We start from the raw sequence: 18,626 nt of genomic DNA, 5'->3' as shown, positions 1-18,626 counted from the left end.
TTAGATTTCCCATCCCAAAAAACACCTGCTAACCAAATTTCGTGTTGTTTTCCAGTGCCCGTCAGGAAATATTCAAGAATAAATAAAATAAAAGGTAAACTTTGACACTCTGTATTTCGGTTATTATCAATTTTCGTACGGAGGTAAGTTAGCATAAATTGACCTATTTTAAGCTCAGGTATCTTAGGTTAAGCTATGGCCCATTCTTTACCAAACACCCTGTATATATTGGTAATTGTCTAATTCCTCAATCCGAGGACGGCAAATATCACTGCATGCACTTGAATCGCCGCCTAACTTGTAAAAAAACATATTTTCAACAAAGGCAAACAGCTTGGACTTTAATAATTATTGAGAAATATGTATTGGCTCATTGGACGCAATTCAAAACTATCTTTGGATAACAAAATTTTACTGTACAGGTCAATCCTCAAACCCATATGGACTTACGGGATTCAGCTATGAGTCACTGCCAATTTCTCCAATACAAACATCTTACAGAGATTCCAAAATAGGGTGCTGCGTGTCATAGTCAATGCGCCATACTATGTACCCAACGAAGTGATTCAGCACGACATCCCCCTAGAATCCGTGAAAGAAGACATACAACGTTTTAGTGTAGAATACTGTAAACGAGTGCTACTGCATCCTAATGCGTTGGTCAGACAATTAAATGTGTATGACGTCTTTGAAGCGCGCAGACTAAAACGGCAACTGCCGTCGGACTTTACCAATTATGAACAGAAACATACGTGCCACTTTTGCGAGTGGATCCACAAAGTGGCTTAACAGGCGATTTTCTAGAGCCAATGATGTAGCATCATAATGACCGTCATTAAATAGGTATCCGAGCAGATAGCACTAAGTCAAAAATCAGTGTTTTGAGAAAATCAAGTTTTAGTAAAATGTTTAACTATAAATCAAAATTATACAAAAAGTATTACTTTTAGTTCAATTCTATTACTTGTATGGAAACAAAAATGGTATTTTAAAGAATGTGGTATATTACAACAACAGTCATTTTTTGGTTAATTAGTAATTATTTTTTTGATAAATAATGAACTGACTTAGTGCGTTCTGCTTGTTCATAATGTTACTATTTTACGCAAGTAGACACACAACTAATCCAATTTTAATGTTAATTTTAGTCGTATTAATTTTATCATTATAATGTTTTATTCTATAATCTTAGACAACTAGAATTTCGACATTAAAAGAATCCTGTTGAAAAATAAAAATAAAAAAGGACAACAGAAATTTTCAGAAATTTAATTATTAGATACAAAAAAACTACAAAAAGCAAATAGATGATTAGTCTTCTTTAGACCAGCGCATTTAGGAAAATATAAATCGATTTTTAAATACTGCACATAGAAACTGGCAACTTTTTAAATTGTCTTAGGGATGATGTCAGAAAAAAATCTACATTAGAAACAAGGGTGGAAATGCATACTTGCATTTTAAAGTGCAAAAAATCCTTCTAAAGGTGCATAAACATATCCAAATAAGTGTATTAATGGCCATATTTTGTTACTTGATGGTTTTTTGGTCGCTGAAGATAAATACGCCATCAGAACCGACCACCGAAGCTGCCCAGGTTCACTGTTCAGGCACGTCATCTGGAGTGTCGTGGGTTTTCTGCAAACATATTACTCGGGGGTTTTTGGTAGCTGAATAAGAATACACTATCAGATCCGACCCTCTCCCCCCCCCCCACCCGGTGCAGGAACAGCCTCCAACTCTATAAGGTAACATGCCTTAGCAGTGACCTTGGGCACCAGGTGGTCCGGAGGTCGTTTCTTATGGTATATTCGTATTAAGTGACCCCAAAAACCGCTTAGTAATCTATGTGCATGCATTAAATGCCGAAATCCCTCGAAACTCTGAAGGTGGCGTGACCCTAGATACCAGGTGTCGGTTCTGAAGGAGTATTCGTTTTCAGCAAACCCAATAACTCCCTGAGTAATCTGTTTACATCAAGTTAATGCCGAAAACCCTTGAAACTCCAGAATATGATGTGCCTTGGCGTATTCGTGTTCAGCGACTCCAAAATCCCCCGAGTGACAAAATCTGGCCCTTATTTTATGCAGTTTAAAATGCAATTATGCATTTCCACCCATTTTTCTACTGTAGACTTTTTCCCGACATCATCCTGAACACAATGCAAAAAGTTGTAAGTCACTAGGTGCTCTATTTAAATATCTATTTATTCCGGTAATTTTAGTGCCAAATGGTCTAATCTGAATCATTAACATCAGGTTCAGGCAGAACATCGATAATTTTTTCATCAAACGGCAAATCTTCGTACCACCTGTAAAATACTTCTGGCTTCAGGTATTACTTTCTGCTCGTATAACTGTATTAACTCCTTCTTTTTGACACAACTAATTTTAATCGGCGTATAGTACAATTATGGGAAATCTTCAATATTCAAAAATACATAGTTGATTAGCACGGCTTGATCTATGAGTTATCACATTTATGGCCCTTTAATTAGGTAAAATGTTTCTCTTTTTCGTACATTAACCTTTGGATTTAAACCTATCGATAGGTATAAAGATTGTACAACCAGAATGTTCTAAGTCAAAGTTAATGCAGTGTTGTATTTTCGGTTTTCGCAAAAATAGTACAACCTGACTTCATTAAGAGTACTTAATGCATTTTGCTATTAAATGAAACAGTCAAACTAACTTAGTATTAAATTTTTATCTGTTTTTATAATAAGTACTACTTGGTGTGTTTTTGCAGTATATAGAGCATACCTTTTTATATACGTCTGCATTAATTGTTGAATAACTAAAAAATGACTTAGTGCTTTCTGCTGGTATACCCTCGAAATGCTCGTTGCATAATATACTATATTGTGACAAGTTTCTTGTTCAAATGGTGTGATTTAGAGTAGATAATTGCAGCAGTGTTGTATGCTTTCCAATGTTAAAATATGTAACCTTTATTGCAGCCGGGTTTTGGACGCAGGAAAAAGAAAAAAGAAGTAAGATTTCTCCAATAAAACTGCTCAATCAAGAGTTGCTTTTTAGATCACCTTTAATGCCCCTGACGATTTCTTAAAAAAAAAACAAAAACCAAAATAAAAAATACCTATACAAAACGCCATTGTTTGGCAGTGACAAAAATACAAATTTTCTTGCATTTACTTTTTCACCTTTCTCTATTTCTATATCGTCAGTAGCATCTTTAAAAGTTTATACGCTTTTCCTTGTTCTTGCTTGACTAGACCTGCATTTTGAACTTAAAGCATTGCTTCATACTCTATAACTAAAACACTACAAACTTTATACACAAGTAGCTGCAATGCTCCAAACTAAAGGTCTGAAATAGAAAGTTTTAACGTCTGTAACTTAAGGACTACCTAAGATAATAACGAAAACTATATAACTACAGTCGAACCCGCTTATTGGAATAGCCTTTGGAATCGTACCAACCAAGCAAAAGTATTCCTATATCCGGGATATTCTAATAACCGATCATTGGTGGCTAGTAGAAACGTTTCGGTACCTAAAGCGGAATATTCCTATATCCAGTATTCTAATAAGCTCGTTTGACTGTATATATAAAAAGTAAGAAACCTCACTCTAGTAAGATTATCGGTTATGGAAAAAAAAATCGGCTCGTAATACACTAGGTAGGTACTTCAAGAAATTATCGCACCACCTTAAAAATTGGTCATTTTTGATGTGTCGAAGTTCCTAAACCTGTCGTCCGATTTAAGTTATTTTTTTAACATGTTATAGCCTTATTCTTTAACAATATCGCTGTAATAATATTGTTGCTAGACAGGTAAATTGTCATTGTATACCGGTTGTACCAATGAAACTGTGTTTTTTCTCAAAGTTCTTCACATTCTGTGGAATATTCAGTAATCATAAAATACTGAAATTAGAACTATAGCGTCAGATATTCGTAACATTCTGTTTTTTTATTCAATCGCTTATATAATTGATGGATTCGACCTTTACTTCAATCGCTTATGTTAGATAATAAAAAAGTTAGGTACTTTAACATCTAGCCATATTTTCCATCAAGACAGGGTGTGCGACAAACTTTAAAGGGTAATTCTACATGAAAAAGAAATGACAGTTTATTTTATTAACTTATGCCGGCAAATGCTTCGTTTTCGAGTTACGGGGTGTTGAAATTTTTATTCGAAACTGACGATTTATTTATTGCTCTAAAACCGGTTAATATATGCAAATGAAATTTGGTATCTCTCAAATAAAAGCAGTCGAGTTCCGAGTCAGAAAGCCGACGGCGACGCCGAGTCGGTGTAGCTAAATCCTTCCTATTTAAATGGGCCTGCCCAAAGTGCACCAGCGCGCTGACACCTAAATACGAATAATAATTAAAAAAACTCATACAGAAGTAAAAACTTCAAGTTGTATACTGGTATAAAATGGTTTAATCAAAAACTTCATAAAAAGTCGTGCAAAACGTTTTCGTTCTAATTCAGAACACCTCCAGTGCCTAGAATGAAGTATTTCCACGTTAGTTGAAGGCAAAAAGTTAAAATTGTGACTGTTAATTAGAAAAAACATGTGGAGAATACTTACATTCTGCTGAGTAGTTGAAACTAGCACACCAATTAGAGTGTTAACATTATAATATATGGTTTACATGATAGATGTATGGTGAATAGATGTATGGTGAATACCAGTCCATGTTGAAAGATTAAAATAGTACATGCTTAAAGGGCAACATGCTTCCCTGCTCGAAAAACTAGGTATTTGCCAGTTCAATGGGCACAAACCAACTGATAAAATAGGAAATGTACTTTCAATATGACATGACAAAAAGTGACATGACAAGATAAGACAAAGTCAATTTTTGGTTAAGAACTTCAAAAAGTGTAGTTTTAAGTTCGGATTTTGATTAAAATGTAATGTTTGTTAATAACTGTTTGAAAATGTAATTGAATTTGTATACAAAATTAGAATCTAAATAACTCATAGTTCGCTATCTCAGATATTTAGTAAATTTGGATTCTCCATTACATATTGACATTAACACACACTTAGACCTATATTAGTTAGCTTTCTTTCCATTATTCACTCATACAATAACCACTTCGTTTGGAAGCCTATCATGTTATATTTCCTAGAATTTTTTTATTTCATCGAAAACAACATAAATTTCAATTAGATTTTGCTGCCACATATTTCATTTCCCCTTTTCGTTATTAATTCCATTACATAATTTTATTCATTGCATTATTTAAAATTATTTCTTTAACAGTATCATTCACTTCCGGATCTTTATTTTATTTTAGTTAATTTAACTGCTCCACAATTGCTATCCAATCTTAACAGACAGATTTTATTATTACAACAGTATGCAGCTAAATCTAAACACTTCCCATCTTGTTAGGCAACCAATAGTACATTTTTTTAAACATATAAAATTAGAACTTTGCTTGATTTACCATCCAATCTTTCCACGTCAGGTTATTAATTGTTTACTATCTAGTATACAGGGTGTTTGGTAAAGAATCTTAGATTCCTCAGGTTGAAATAGGTCGATTTAAGCTAACTTACCTTAGTACAAAAGTTGATAATAACCGAAATACAGGGTGTCAAAGTTAAACTTTTATTTTATTTATTTTTGAATATTTCCTGACAGGCATGGGACAACAACACGAAATTTGGTAAGTGGTGTTGGTACTGTACATCCTACTAAATTATGTTAAACAAACGTTTCTGGCTACTACCAGAGGCGTACGACGGGGGAACGTAGATGGTTGGTCCTTCCCAAATTCTACACCACTGGCGGAATTGCTATTTTAGTGCAATTTTTTGATTCTCCAATACTTTCTATGTAAAAAACATACTCTTCATTTGTAACGATAAAGCCATTAGTATTCCAGATAATTAAAGCTAAAAACGAAGGAGCATAATACATTAATCAAAATAAGTGTGCCTTTTCATTTTTAACTTCAAACATCTCGAAAACTAATGACTTTATCGTTACAAATGAAGAGTATATTATTTACATAGAAAAAATTGGAGAATACAAAAATTATGCTAAAATAGCAGTTTCATCAGTGGCGTAGAATTTGGAAAGGGTCAACCATTCACTTTCCACTGTCGTACGCCTCTGGTATTAACCACAAACGATTATTTAACATAATTTAGTAGGGTGTACAGTACCTACACTTTCTGCCAAGTACCATAAGGATATGTCAAATAGTTTTATAGTACCGGGTACACATAGTTCTTAAAGTTTTAAATAAAGAATAAATTATTTAAACAAAACAATACTTTAAAATAATTTGACATATTTGTGTAATAGTTGGCTGAAAGTGTAGGCACTGTACACCCTACTAAATTATTGTTAAATAATCGTTTCTGGCTACCACCAGAGGCGTACGACAGGGGAAAGTGAATGGTTGACCCTTCCCACATTCTACGCCACTGATGAAACGGCCATTTTAGCGTAATTTTTAGATTCTCCAATACTTTCTATGCAAATAATATACTCTTCATTCGTAACGATAAAGTCATTAGTTTTCGAGATATTTGAAGTTAAAAATGAAAATGCACACTTATTTTGATTAACGTATTATGCTCCTTCGTTTTTAGCTTCAATTATCTCGAAAACTAATAGCTTTATCGTTACGAATGAAGAGTATGTTTTTTACATAGAAAGTATTGGAGAATCAAAAAATTGCACTAAAATAGCAATTCCGCCAGTGGCCTGGAATTTGGGAAGGGTCAACCATTCACGTTCCCCCGTCGTACGCCTCTGGTAGTAGCCAGGAACGTTTGTTTAACATAATTTAGTAGATTGTACAATACCAGCACCACTTACCAAATTTCGTGTTGTTGTCCCATACCTGTCAGGAAATATTCAAAAATAAATAAAATAAAAGTTTAACTTTGACACCCTGTATTTCGGTTATTATCAACTTTTGTACTAAGGTAAGTTAGCTTAAATCCACCTATTTTAACCTCAGGAATCTAAGGTTAAGCTATGGCCCATTCTTTACCAAACACCCTGTATATCTCATTTTATTATACTAAATTAAAATGTCATCTTATCATTTTACAACCAATGACGTCACACTTTTATACCAACCTTAAATCCTACAATCCAAAAGTTTTTTCTGGAATAGAGTTGCTAATTTAGACTTTAAATAGATTCTAATTTTTTATACAAATTTAATTACATTTTCAAACAGTTATTAACAAACATTACATTTTAATCAAAACCCGAACTTAAAACTACACTTTTTGAAGTTCTTAACCAAAAATTGACTTGGTCTTATCTTGTCATGTCACTCTTTGTAATGTCATATTGAAAGTACATTTCCTATTTTATCAGTTGGTTTGTGCCCATTGAACTGGCAAATACCTAGTTTTTCGAACAGGGAAGCATGTTGCCCTTTAAGCATGTACTATTTTAATCCTTCAACATCGACTGGTATTCACCATATTTTATTTAAATCTATCATGTAAACCATATATTATAATGTTACCACTCTCATTGGTGTGCTAGTTTCAACTACTCATCAGAATGTAAGTATTCTCCACATGTTTTTTCTAATTAACAGTCAAAATTTTAGTTTTTTTGCCTTCAACTAACGTGGAAATACTTCGTTCTAGGCACTGAAGATGTTTTGAATTAGAACGACAACGTTTTGCACGACTTTTTATGAAGTTTTTTAATAAACCATTTTATCCCAGTATACAACTTGAAGTTTTTACTTCTGTATGAGTTTTTTTAAACTATGGTATACAGCCAACTATTGGAAGTTTTCAATTGATTTTAGAATAATAATTACTCGCACGCCGACTTGGCGCTGGCTGTCTGACTCTGAAACCAGCGTGCACTATGAACGCGCGCTGGATACGTCCAAGATGCACGCTGGTTTTCGGAGTCAATTCTGTCTTTTATTTCTTTTCCGATATTTTGGGAAAACATTTAGTTGCCACGATATTTTCGTTTATTTTTCCGCCGACACTGCAATTCAAAGTTTATAGAAACCAAGCCAGTTCAATATTTTATGTTTAATGATAGACTGTTATGTATTGTTGATCTAGGTCTTTAATTCAGTAAGCAAGGTTATAAAGATGAAGATGAAGGATTCGTAGATCTCTTATTATGTTGTGCTTATTATTTCGTTTCTTATTATTTTGTCAGTTTTTCAGCCCATCTTGTTTGTGTCTTCTTGTACTAGTTTTAACTCTTGTTTGTAGTCTATCTACTTTTTTCAAAGATTAACAATTTTTAACTTTAACAGATTATTCTTCTAAGAAAGCTGATATTACAACGAAATAGGCATATCAAGTTGATTATATTCTGCGAAAATTATGTTGAACTACCGTTGATTTTTTAGGATTTATTTATATTTTCTTTGTTGCATTTCTCTTAGTACTTTTTTATTCTTTCTATATCCCTTTCTATGTCGCTGTAAAAAATTATTGAGTAGCTAAAAATATTCTTTAGAGATTATATTTATTTATATAGCTTTGAAAAACAAATCAATATTTATTAGAAAATACACTTTATTGATCGAGAAAGAATATAATATACAATTAATAGGAATAAAAATACGTTCAAATATATAAATATAAGTTAATAATATTATACCGATTAACTTAGGAGCAAATTGGTAACCTCGGCTCAAACATTGAAACTAGGCGTAGCTGTAGGCTTGTGCGCCTAGTCTCAATGCTACCAAGTCAATACTTTTTAATAACAATTGTCACTAAAATATACCAAACTTTTTTATATTGTAAAAATAATTAAAGGTGTAGTTTATAATGGTAGTTCTTAAAATATAGGTAGTTCAAACTGTCACTTAGACACTTTATAGTTTATAAACATATATTAGAGGGTGTATTTACAGCATGTACCATCTTCACTAGTTGCTTTCTATAACAATTTGTACTCATCGGCACGAAAAACTGGACCCAGTATAATAACAGTATAATTTTTGATAAGATTGCCTAAATGGTGGGTAAAAACTAAATTTTTTTTATCTGCAAAATCCGGATCTAGTGGTTAAGTGATATATTCCAGTCATCTTGGTCAGATGCTCCAGTCTTGTAGCGGGTCTTCATGATCTCAGATTACCGCTCAACCGTCCGTTGAAGGTTTTCATCTAGAATGCATTTTCCACAATATTGAAATGAATAAAAAAATTTTTTTTGGTTGAACTATAACAAAAAAACCATGACGCAGTAAAAATTTTGGTACGCACGAGATGATGGCACTACTGTAAAATACGGGTATTATCAGATATACACTTAAATGCTCATATTTACTTTATTCGGTGACTACATACAATAATGTGTACTCAGCTGATGAAGATATGTGCCTAACTTGATTAGACTTAATTATAATTATTAATCATCTCGTGTTATTTGTATATGCGTATTATACATGCGTGCTTTTTTTATTATATTTTCAATATCAGTTTGTAAATTCATTATCATAATATGCTTTATGCTGAGTTGGTAGACTGTGTTACCTAAAATGAGTGTGACTCAGATACTCAGATCTCCTTACCTTGCTGGTACGTTATTATTATGTAGCCATAACAATGTAGTATTAAATATGAATCTCTTAATCTTTTTAATTCATTCTTTTTTAAAAAATGATTTTTAGAAGTTTCTGAATACTGAGTGAAATCCCGTTACAGTACGCCTTTTCTATTGACTTCTTCAGATATTCCAGTTAAAAAGTAGCGCCCAGTCATTTTTTGATTGTTTCCTGCGGTATATTATTATTAATATAAGGTGTTACATTAACAATTGTCTATATCGTAACTGGAGAAACCTTAGCAAAAAATACGAAGATTTAACCCAAAATAATTAAATAAAATATTCTTCCTTACCGAGATACAGAGTGTTTTATTACAAATGTTCTAAAAATAATTTTAGCCCATGCTTAAAGCACCTTTTAATATTTTTTGTTCAAACTTGACACACAGTTTACACATGCTAGGGTACTTTAACTAGTCTTAAAAGATAGTTTTACGCTGTTACCAGAGGCGTGCTGTAGGCATATATACTTCCTTTTCGCCCCTTTTCCCCCCTTATAATCTACGCCACTGTTGTAATCATTTTAGCATGTTTTTTGATTCTTCGTCACTTTTTACGTAAATATCATCCTTTGTCTCAATGCGATACAGTAAGTATTTTTCAAGTTATTTGCGTTTTAATGTAATGGATTCCATAAGATTAGGTGTGTATTTTAAACACATAATCTTATTAGTCCAGGGCGCATCTGTTTTGAGATGGACGTTGAGAGGTGACTTAAATTTTTTTGCAGAAATTGCTTGAAAATAACTCAAATAATAATATTTGAGTTATCCTCCCACTCAAAATGGTCCGGAACGTTGTTTAAATAATCAAAATGTCAAAATATGAAGGAAAAATTCGATTTTTTTATTGGTTTTTTGATTATAACTTTAAAACTATTAATTTTTGAGAAAAGTTGTACTAACATAAAAGTTGCGTAATTAAATTTCCTACAATATAGAATTGGTTAAAAATTTAAAAAATAGTCACCCTTGTTGCAAAATAGCAATAATTGCGAAAAGAACCATACAAAAACAAGTATTCGCATTTTACGTTTTTCAACCATTTATGCTACACTTAGGACCTTCATATTTTACACAGAAAAACTTTATGATATAGTAAAACAACACTGTAAATTTCATTAAGATCGGTTTAATAGATTTTGCAAAATGAATTTTGTAATCCAGCTTTCGCAAAAAAATTCATTTTTTTTTTAAATATTGCAGGACTGAAAATAAAGCAGATAGCAAGTTGAATTTTTTTTTGCTTATAGAAGTGGACTGTACCTTTCATTTGCAATTTGCAAAATTAACATCGATTAATTACCACGGCGTCAGGAAATTTTTTAAATAAACATTAATTTTTGGTGCTACGCGCAGGACAGCGGTGTTCGATTCACACAAGTTGATTTTCATCAAAATTTTTTCCAATCTTTATCTAATATATTATTTTCTTAATCTATATTTTGTTTTATTTTAATATTTTAATTCCACAAAAATCAAACTAATTTTATTATTGTTGGTGAAATATTGTTTAAACAATTGCATATGTTTAAAAATAATAAACTTTTATTCTCTATTTTTATTTTGCAATAAACAAATTTATTTATTTATATCGAAATGTAATAAAAATTAAAATGTGTCAATCATTATCAAAGGTCATTGGAATGCCCAATCAGAGCAAACTATCCGCTGTCCTGCGCGTAGCACCAATAATTTATGTTTATTTAAAAAAAATCCTGACGCCGTGGTAGTTACTCGATTTTAATTTTGCAAATTGTAAATGAAAGATACAGTATACTTCTATACGTAAAAAAAATTTCAACTTGCTATCTGCTTTATTTTCAGTCCTGTAACATTTTGAAAAAAATGATTTTTTTTTTGCGAAAGCTGGATTGCAAAATTCATTTTGCAAAATTTATTTAACCGATCTTAATGAAATTTACAGTATTGTTGTACTGTATCATAAAGTTTTTCTGGGTGAAATAAGAAGGTCCTAAGTTTAGCATAAATAGTTAAAAAACGTAAAATGCGAATACTTGTTTTTGTATGTTTTTTTCGCAATTATTGCTATTTTGCAACAAGGGTGACTATTTTTTAAATTTTTAACTAATTCTATATTGTAGGAGATTTAATTATACAACTTTTATGTTAGTACAACTTTTCTCGAAAATGAACACTTTTAAAGTTATAATCAAAAAACCAAGAGAAAATATCGAATTTTTCCTTCATTTTTTGACATTTTGATTATTTAAACAATGTTCCGGACCTTTTTGAGAGGGAGGATAACCCAAATATTAATATTTGAGTTATTTTCAAGCAATTTCTGCAAAAAAATTTGAGTCACCTCTCAACGTCCAAATGTACTAATATTTTTACGCCCTGGTCTATATTGAATGTAGTTTTAAGTACATAGTCTTATGGAATCCATTATCTTTAAACGCAAATAACTTGAAAACTACTTACTTTATCGCAATGAGACAAAAGAATGATATTTATGTAAAAAGTAACAACGAATCAAAAAACACGCTGAAATGATTATTACGACAGTGGCGTAGATTATGAGGGGAAAAGAGATCTGCAAAGGTAGCTGTTTGCATTCTATTGTTATTCTTTTGTTCTTGTTAATGTGAGTAAACTGTCAAGCCGAATCAAGTGTCAAACACAATTTTAAGTTGAATTGCGTTGATTTAATCTCAAGAATTACGGTTGTAAATCCCGAAACAACGGCTGCTATCGTTGCATTGCTTCAAGACGGAAGAAGTGAGCGATATGTTGTTCAAAAGTATAAAAAATATCCAATAGTACTGCGCACGGTATTTTTACACGTTTCTTGGCATCCGGAGCTTACACTAGACGACCTGGAACCGGTCCCCAACGAAGAATTAGTGCCCGTGATGATCGCTTCATCCTCTTACAAAGTCTACGAGACCGACGTGCCACGGCTGTACAAATCCGAAATTAACTTCAGTACGTCCGGAATACTAACGTAAAAGAACGGAAAATTAGGCGAAGGCTTGAAGAAGCAAATTTAAGCAGTCGCAGACCTGCAACAGGCCTACAACTTCTCAGGCGTCATCGAGTTACGCGGCTTCAGTTTGCCAGAAACTTGCTCATTTTACTGTAAATAATTGGAGTCACTTTTTGTAAATGATGGTTTTGCTTGTTTTTGATTCAGAGGGATGCATAATCGCCGGACAGCTGTTTCCACCGTTTCAGGCTTTTTCAAAAGCGCTAGCGTGCACTCCTCTGAATCGAAAAACAGCTCAAGCATCAATTTAAGGGGAATTTGAAAGATCATTCAAATTCCCATTGGGACGCAATCCAGCGACATCTCTTAACAAATTGAAGAGTCTCAGATGCAGAATCCACCATTAAAATGGTAAATAGTAATTTAAATCTGAGACTTTTCATGTTGAAAGTTCTTTCTGGTACATCCTTAATCTGCGCCTTTAACAATTTATAAGATCGCAGACGACGAATATAGAAAACAGAAAGGATTCCTTGCAATCACATTCCGTTTTCATTCGTCTCGGAAAAGGACAGAAGAGGAACTTTCTAGTACTCAAATCTGAGTAAAAATAGAAATGTAAATGATGGTTTTGCTTGTTTTTGATTCAGAGGGATGCACAATCGCCGGACAGCTGTTTCCACCGTTTCAGGCTTTTTCAACAGCGCTAGCGTGCACTCCTCTGAATCGAAAAACAGCTCAACCATCAATTTAAGGGGAATTTGAAAGATCATTCAAAACGGACATGTGATTGCAAGGAATCCTTTTTGTTTTCTATATTCGTCGTCTGCGGTCTTATAAATTGTTAAAGTCGCAGATTAAGGATGAACCAGAAAGAACTTTCAACATGAAAAGTCTCAGATTTAAATTGCTGTTTACCATTTTAGTGGTGGATTCTGCATCTGAGACTCTTCAATTTGTTGAGAGATGTCGCTGGATTGCGTCCCAATGGGAATTTGAATGATCTTTCACATTCCTCTTAAATTGATGGTTGAGCTGTTTTTTGATTCAGAGGAGTGTACGCTAGCGCTGTTGAAAAAGCCTGAAACGGTGGAAACAGCTGTCCGGTGATTGTGCATCCCTCTGAATCGAAAACAAGCAAAACCATCATTTACTTTTCTATCTTTACTCAGATTTGAGTACTAGAAAGTTCCTCTTCTGTCCTTTTCCGAGACGAATGAAAACGGAATGTGATTGCAAGGAATCCTTTTTGTTTTCTATGTTCGTCATCTCAAATGTTCTATGTTCGTCAAAAATGTGTTGTGAATTTTATTTTTGGAATCCACCAATCAAGGTAACACCTTATACTAATATTAATATTTAAATCAAAATGTCGAACGGATATAATCAGTATCCATTTCCATACTCTCAATGTCCAACATCTAGCCAAATGAACCTCAGCGACCAAAACTTAACAGTTCAACAACTAGGATATTTTCCACAACAAATGCAAATGGGACCACATCCTGCATCACAAATTCAGCAAAATTTCGCTCCAAGCCAGCCAAACCAGCCAATGCAGTTATATCAACCTCAATACCAGTATTCAGTCCAAAGTACATTACCACAATATCAACCCCCATCCACATCCAAAGCAAATGATGAAGAATGGCAAATAGTTCCAAATAAAAAACGTGGGAGAACCAGTCCGGAACAACATTCCAAACTTAAACAAACCAAAATAGATAACTACTGGCTCAACACACCAACAGCAAATAAATTTAATGTATTAATTAATGAAGAGACACAAGAAGCAGATACTGAAGAGGAAAAAATACAGGAAGAGAAGCCCCCACCAATATTTATTGCCGGTGTTAAAAACATCCAACCATTAAACGAACTACTAAACACTATAGCCAAAGATAAACATTTAATCAGAGTGTTGAATGAAGAACAAGTCAAGGTACAGGCCCAAACAATTGAAATATACGACAGTATAATAAAAGCACTTGATGAGAAAAAAACCGAATATCATACATATCGTAAGAAGCAAGATAAACCCTTTAGAGTAGTGATTCGCCATCTTCATCCTACAGTGAATATACAAGAAATCAAAAAAGAAATAGAGAGCCAAGGACATATAGTTCTACAAATAACGAATATACTACAAAGAATTACAAAAAAACCCCTACCACTATTTTTTGTGGACTTAAAAATGCAAGATAATAATAAAGAAATTTATAAGATGGAATATTTACTCAACGCAAAAATTGATGTCGAAGCCCCAAGGCTAAAAAGAGAATTAGTACAATGTACCAGATGTCAAAGATATGGTCACACAAAAAATTTCTGCTATCATCAATACAGGTGTGTAAAATGTGCTCTAAATCACAAAACAGCTGATTGCCCTAACAAAATTAGATCTGATCTAGTAAAGTGTGTACTTTGCGGTAATAACCACCCAGCGAATTACAGAGGATGCAGTGTACATAAACAACTGCAAGAAGCAAGATTTCCAACCTTAAGAAAGAAAGAGTCACCGAATCAACTACAAAACCAACAGCTACCAGTGGCTACAACAAATATAAGTACAACACAAAGACCTACATATGCTCAAATGGTAAATACCAACCAACAAGATATTACAATGGTCACTCAGGCAAATGACATGCAGGACTTAAAGAATATGATGAAAGGGCTTATGGAACAAATGAGCACCATGCTAAACTTATTAACAACACTTGTCTCAAAAATGAACTAATGGCTAATACACTAAAATTTTCCATATGGAATGCTAATGGCTTGACACAACACAAACATGAGTTGTATGCATTTATAGTTAATCACCAATTAGACATAATACTGATTTCAGAAACACACTTCACGAAAAAAAGTTTCATAAAATTTCACAACTATAAAATATATCACACAACACATCCAGATGGAACTGCACATGGTGGGACAGCAATCATTATAAGAAACAACATCAAACATTACCAGACAACTCACTATCAAAAAGCACATATTCAGGCCACAAATGTAGTTGTAGAAGACTGGACAGGACCTATAACTTTTTCAGCTATATATTGTCCACCAAAACATTCAATTAAACAACCAGAATTTAAAACCTTTTTTGATACACTTGGACCTAGGTTTATTTGTGGCGGAGACTACAATTCAAAACATCTAATGTGGGGATCTAGACTTATTAATACCAAAGGCCGTGAACTACAAAAAGAAATACTAATAGATAATCTGAACATAGTAACCACAAGGGGGCCAACATACTGGCCTACAGACCCTGCGAAAATTCCAGATCTCCTCGATTTTGCTATAGTGAGAGGAATAAATGAAAAATACTTTAAACCAAAGTCTTGTTACGATTTATCCTCTGACCATTCACCTGTTATCATAACTGTAAGCAAAAACATAACAAAAATAGAAAGGAGCTGTATATTACACAACACCAAAACAAATTGGAGTTATTTTAGATATCAAGTAAATAATCAAATCAATTTAGACATCCCACTAAAGACCGATAAACAAATCGAACAAGCAGTAGAACATTTTAACACAGTTTTACAGGAAGCAGCATGGAACTCAACACCATTACCTACAAATCGACATATGAACAAACACTGTTCCAATACAATACATGAAAAAATAATTGAGAAAAGAAAACTCAGAAAACAATGGCAATTATCAAGATCACCTCAAAGTAAAACAAACCTAAATAAAGCACAAAAAGACCTAAAAAAATTGATAATAGCAGAAAAAAATGCAAGCTTTGAGGAATACCTACAAAAACTAGATGCAACTCAAGCTACTGACTACTCGTTATGGAAGGCCACAAGGACTCTACGAAGGCAGAACTATACAGTCCCACCACTAAGAACACAAACAGGACAATGGGCGAGAAGTCCTCTAGAAAAGGCCGAAACATTTGCGACACACCTTAAAAAAGTCTTTACACCAAATGAGGGAAATTACTCACTACAAACTGAAGAAGAAATTATTTCGATACTCACAAAACCTTATCAACTAGAACTTCCTGAAAAAAGATTCACAAAAAATGAGGTAAAAAATATTATACAACACAACATCGATCCAAAAAAGGCTCCAGGATACGACCTGATTACAGGAAAAACTCTTCAGGAACTCCCAGAGAAAGGCTTCCAATTTCTGACACAGTTATTTAACTCTATAATGAGACTAGGTCATTTCCCATCACAGTGGAAACTAGCACAAATAACAATGATACTAAAGCCAGGAAAAGAACCAGAAAATGTACAGTCCTACCGTCCTATTAGTCTTCTTCCAGTGGTATCCAAAGTTTTTGAAAAGCTGACACTTACTAAGCTAATGCCTATACTAGAAAACAAAAAACTAATACCACCACACCAATTTGGGTTTATAAAACAACATTCAACAATACAACAGGTACATAGAATTGTAGAGAGAATCAACGAGGACTTTGAAAATAATAGGTACTGCTCGGCGGTATTTCTGGACGTAAGTCAGGCATTTGATAAAGTCTGGCATAAAGGCCTATTATGTAAACTAAAACAGAATTTACCTACAAATTACTATATACTCTTAAAGTCATATATCACCAACAGAAACTTCCAGGTAAAGTATGAGAATGAATACACAAACATACAACAAATTCTCGCTGGGGTGCCCCAAGGAAGTGTACTAGGACCTATATTATACCTTATATTCACTGCTGACTTACCGACAGATACACATATCACTACAGCCACATTTGCGGATGATACGGCAATACAATCATCGAACAAAAATCCCAAAATAGCCTCAGAAATCTTACAAAATAATCTAAATAAAATTCAACAATGGATGACAAAATGGAGAGTCAAAATTAATGAAAACAAATCGCTACACCTAACATTTACCACGCGTAGGGAAACATGTCCGGCTGTATACTTAAACGGTAAAGGAATCCCACAAGGGGATGAAGTCAAATATCTAGGTATGTACTTGGACAGAAGATTAAACTGGAGGAAGCATATATTTACTAAGCGAAAACAACTGGGTCATAAGTTAAGAACCATATATTGGCTGTTGGGCAAAAAATCAAAACTATCAACTGAAAATAAAATATTAATCTACAAATCTATCCTAAAACCAGTGTGGACTTATGGGATAGAATTATGGGGAACCGCCGCACATTCCAACATTGAAATCATACAAAGATTTCAGTCCAAAATATTGAGATCAATACTAGGAGTTCCATGGTTCATAACCAATGAAGCCATCCATCGGGACGCCGGACTACCATACGTCAAAGATGACATCAAAAAGTGCGCGAAAAAACATACAGAAAAACTTAAAGTGCATCCAAACGTGTTAGCAAAAAATTTAGTGAATAAACCGCGTACTGTTCGTAGGTTAAAACGAAAAGTTCCGTTAGAGTTAAGTGAACAATAGGTACTAAATTAATGTGTATAAGTTTATGTCAGAAATAGTCAGTGTTGTAGGCTAAGTTTTAAAAAAGGGGTGCATCACTGGATGCCTCCCTACATGTCATTCCTAATTATTGTCAGTCCTATTACTTATTGTCTGTTATCTACCTAAACATTTAGGTTTAGATTGTATAGATAGATTGTAATAAATGTGGGGTTAATAAAAAAAAAAAAAAAAAAAAATGTTCGTCATCTGCGGTCTTATAAATTGTTAAAGTCGCAGATTAAGGATGTACCAGAAAGAACTTTCAACATGAAAAGTCTCAGATTTAAATTACTATTTACCATTTTAATGGTGGATTCTGCATCTGAGACTCTTCAATTTATTAGTCACGTTTTATTTACCGATGAGTCCAGGTTTACCTTGCGGTAAGTCCAGATGGCCGTGAGGTATGGCGAAAACTACATGAGCGTTTTGCAGAATGTACCTTCAGTCCTAGAGTAGGCTATCAAGGGGGCTCAATTATGGTGTGGGCTGGAATTTCTCTAGAGATACGTACAGAATTGTACATCGTTCCGAGAGGCTCCAAAACAGCTGCCAGGTACATTGATGAAACTCTCCAAGATTTTGTTGTGCCTTATTCTGGTTTTGTTGGAAATTACTTTGTTCTGATGCATGATAATGCCAAGCCTCACAGTGCGAGAATCACTCAAC

At 33.5% G+C, this 18,626-nt stretch overlaps 1 protein-coding gene across 1 annotated transcript in view; it reads left to right on the top strand.

Moving 5' to 3' along the window:
* LOC114329190 (sodium channel protein para) overlaps positions 1-18,626 on the top strand; it is a 285,131-nt gene that overhangs the window by 18,367 nt on the left and 248,138 nt on the right. Inside the window, exon 2 of the mRNA XM_028278218.2 lies at positions 2,960-2,992. Coding sequence (XP_028134019.1) covers positions 2,960-2,992 — 33 coding nt within the window. The remainder of the gene's footprint in view (positions 1-2,959; positions 2,993-18,626) is intronic.

This window comes from Diabrotica virgifera, chromosome 10, assembly GCF_917563875.1.
Source record: "Diabrotica virgifera virgifera chromosome 10, PGI_DIABVI_V3a".
Lineage (NCBI taxonomy): Eukaryota > Metazoa > Arthropoda > Insecta > Coleoptera > Chrysomelidae > Diabrotica > Diabrotica virgifera.
This window is presented reverse-complemented; position numbering and strand designations above follow the sequence as displayed.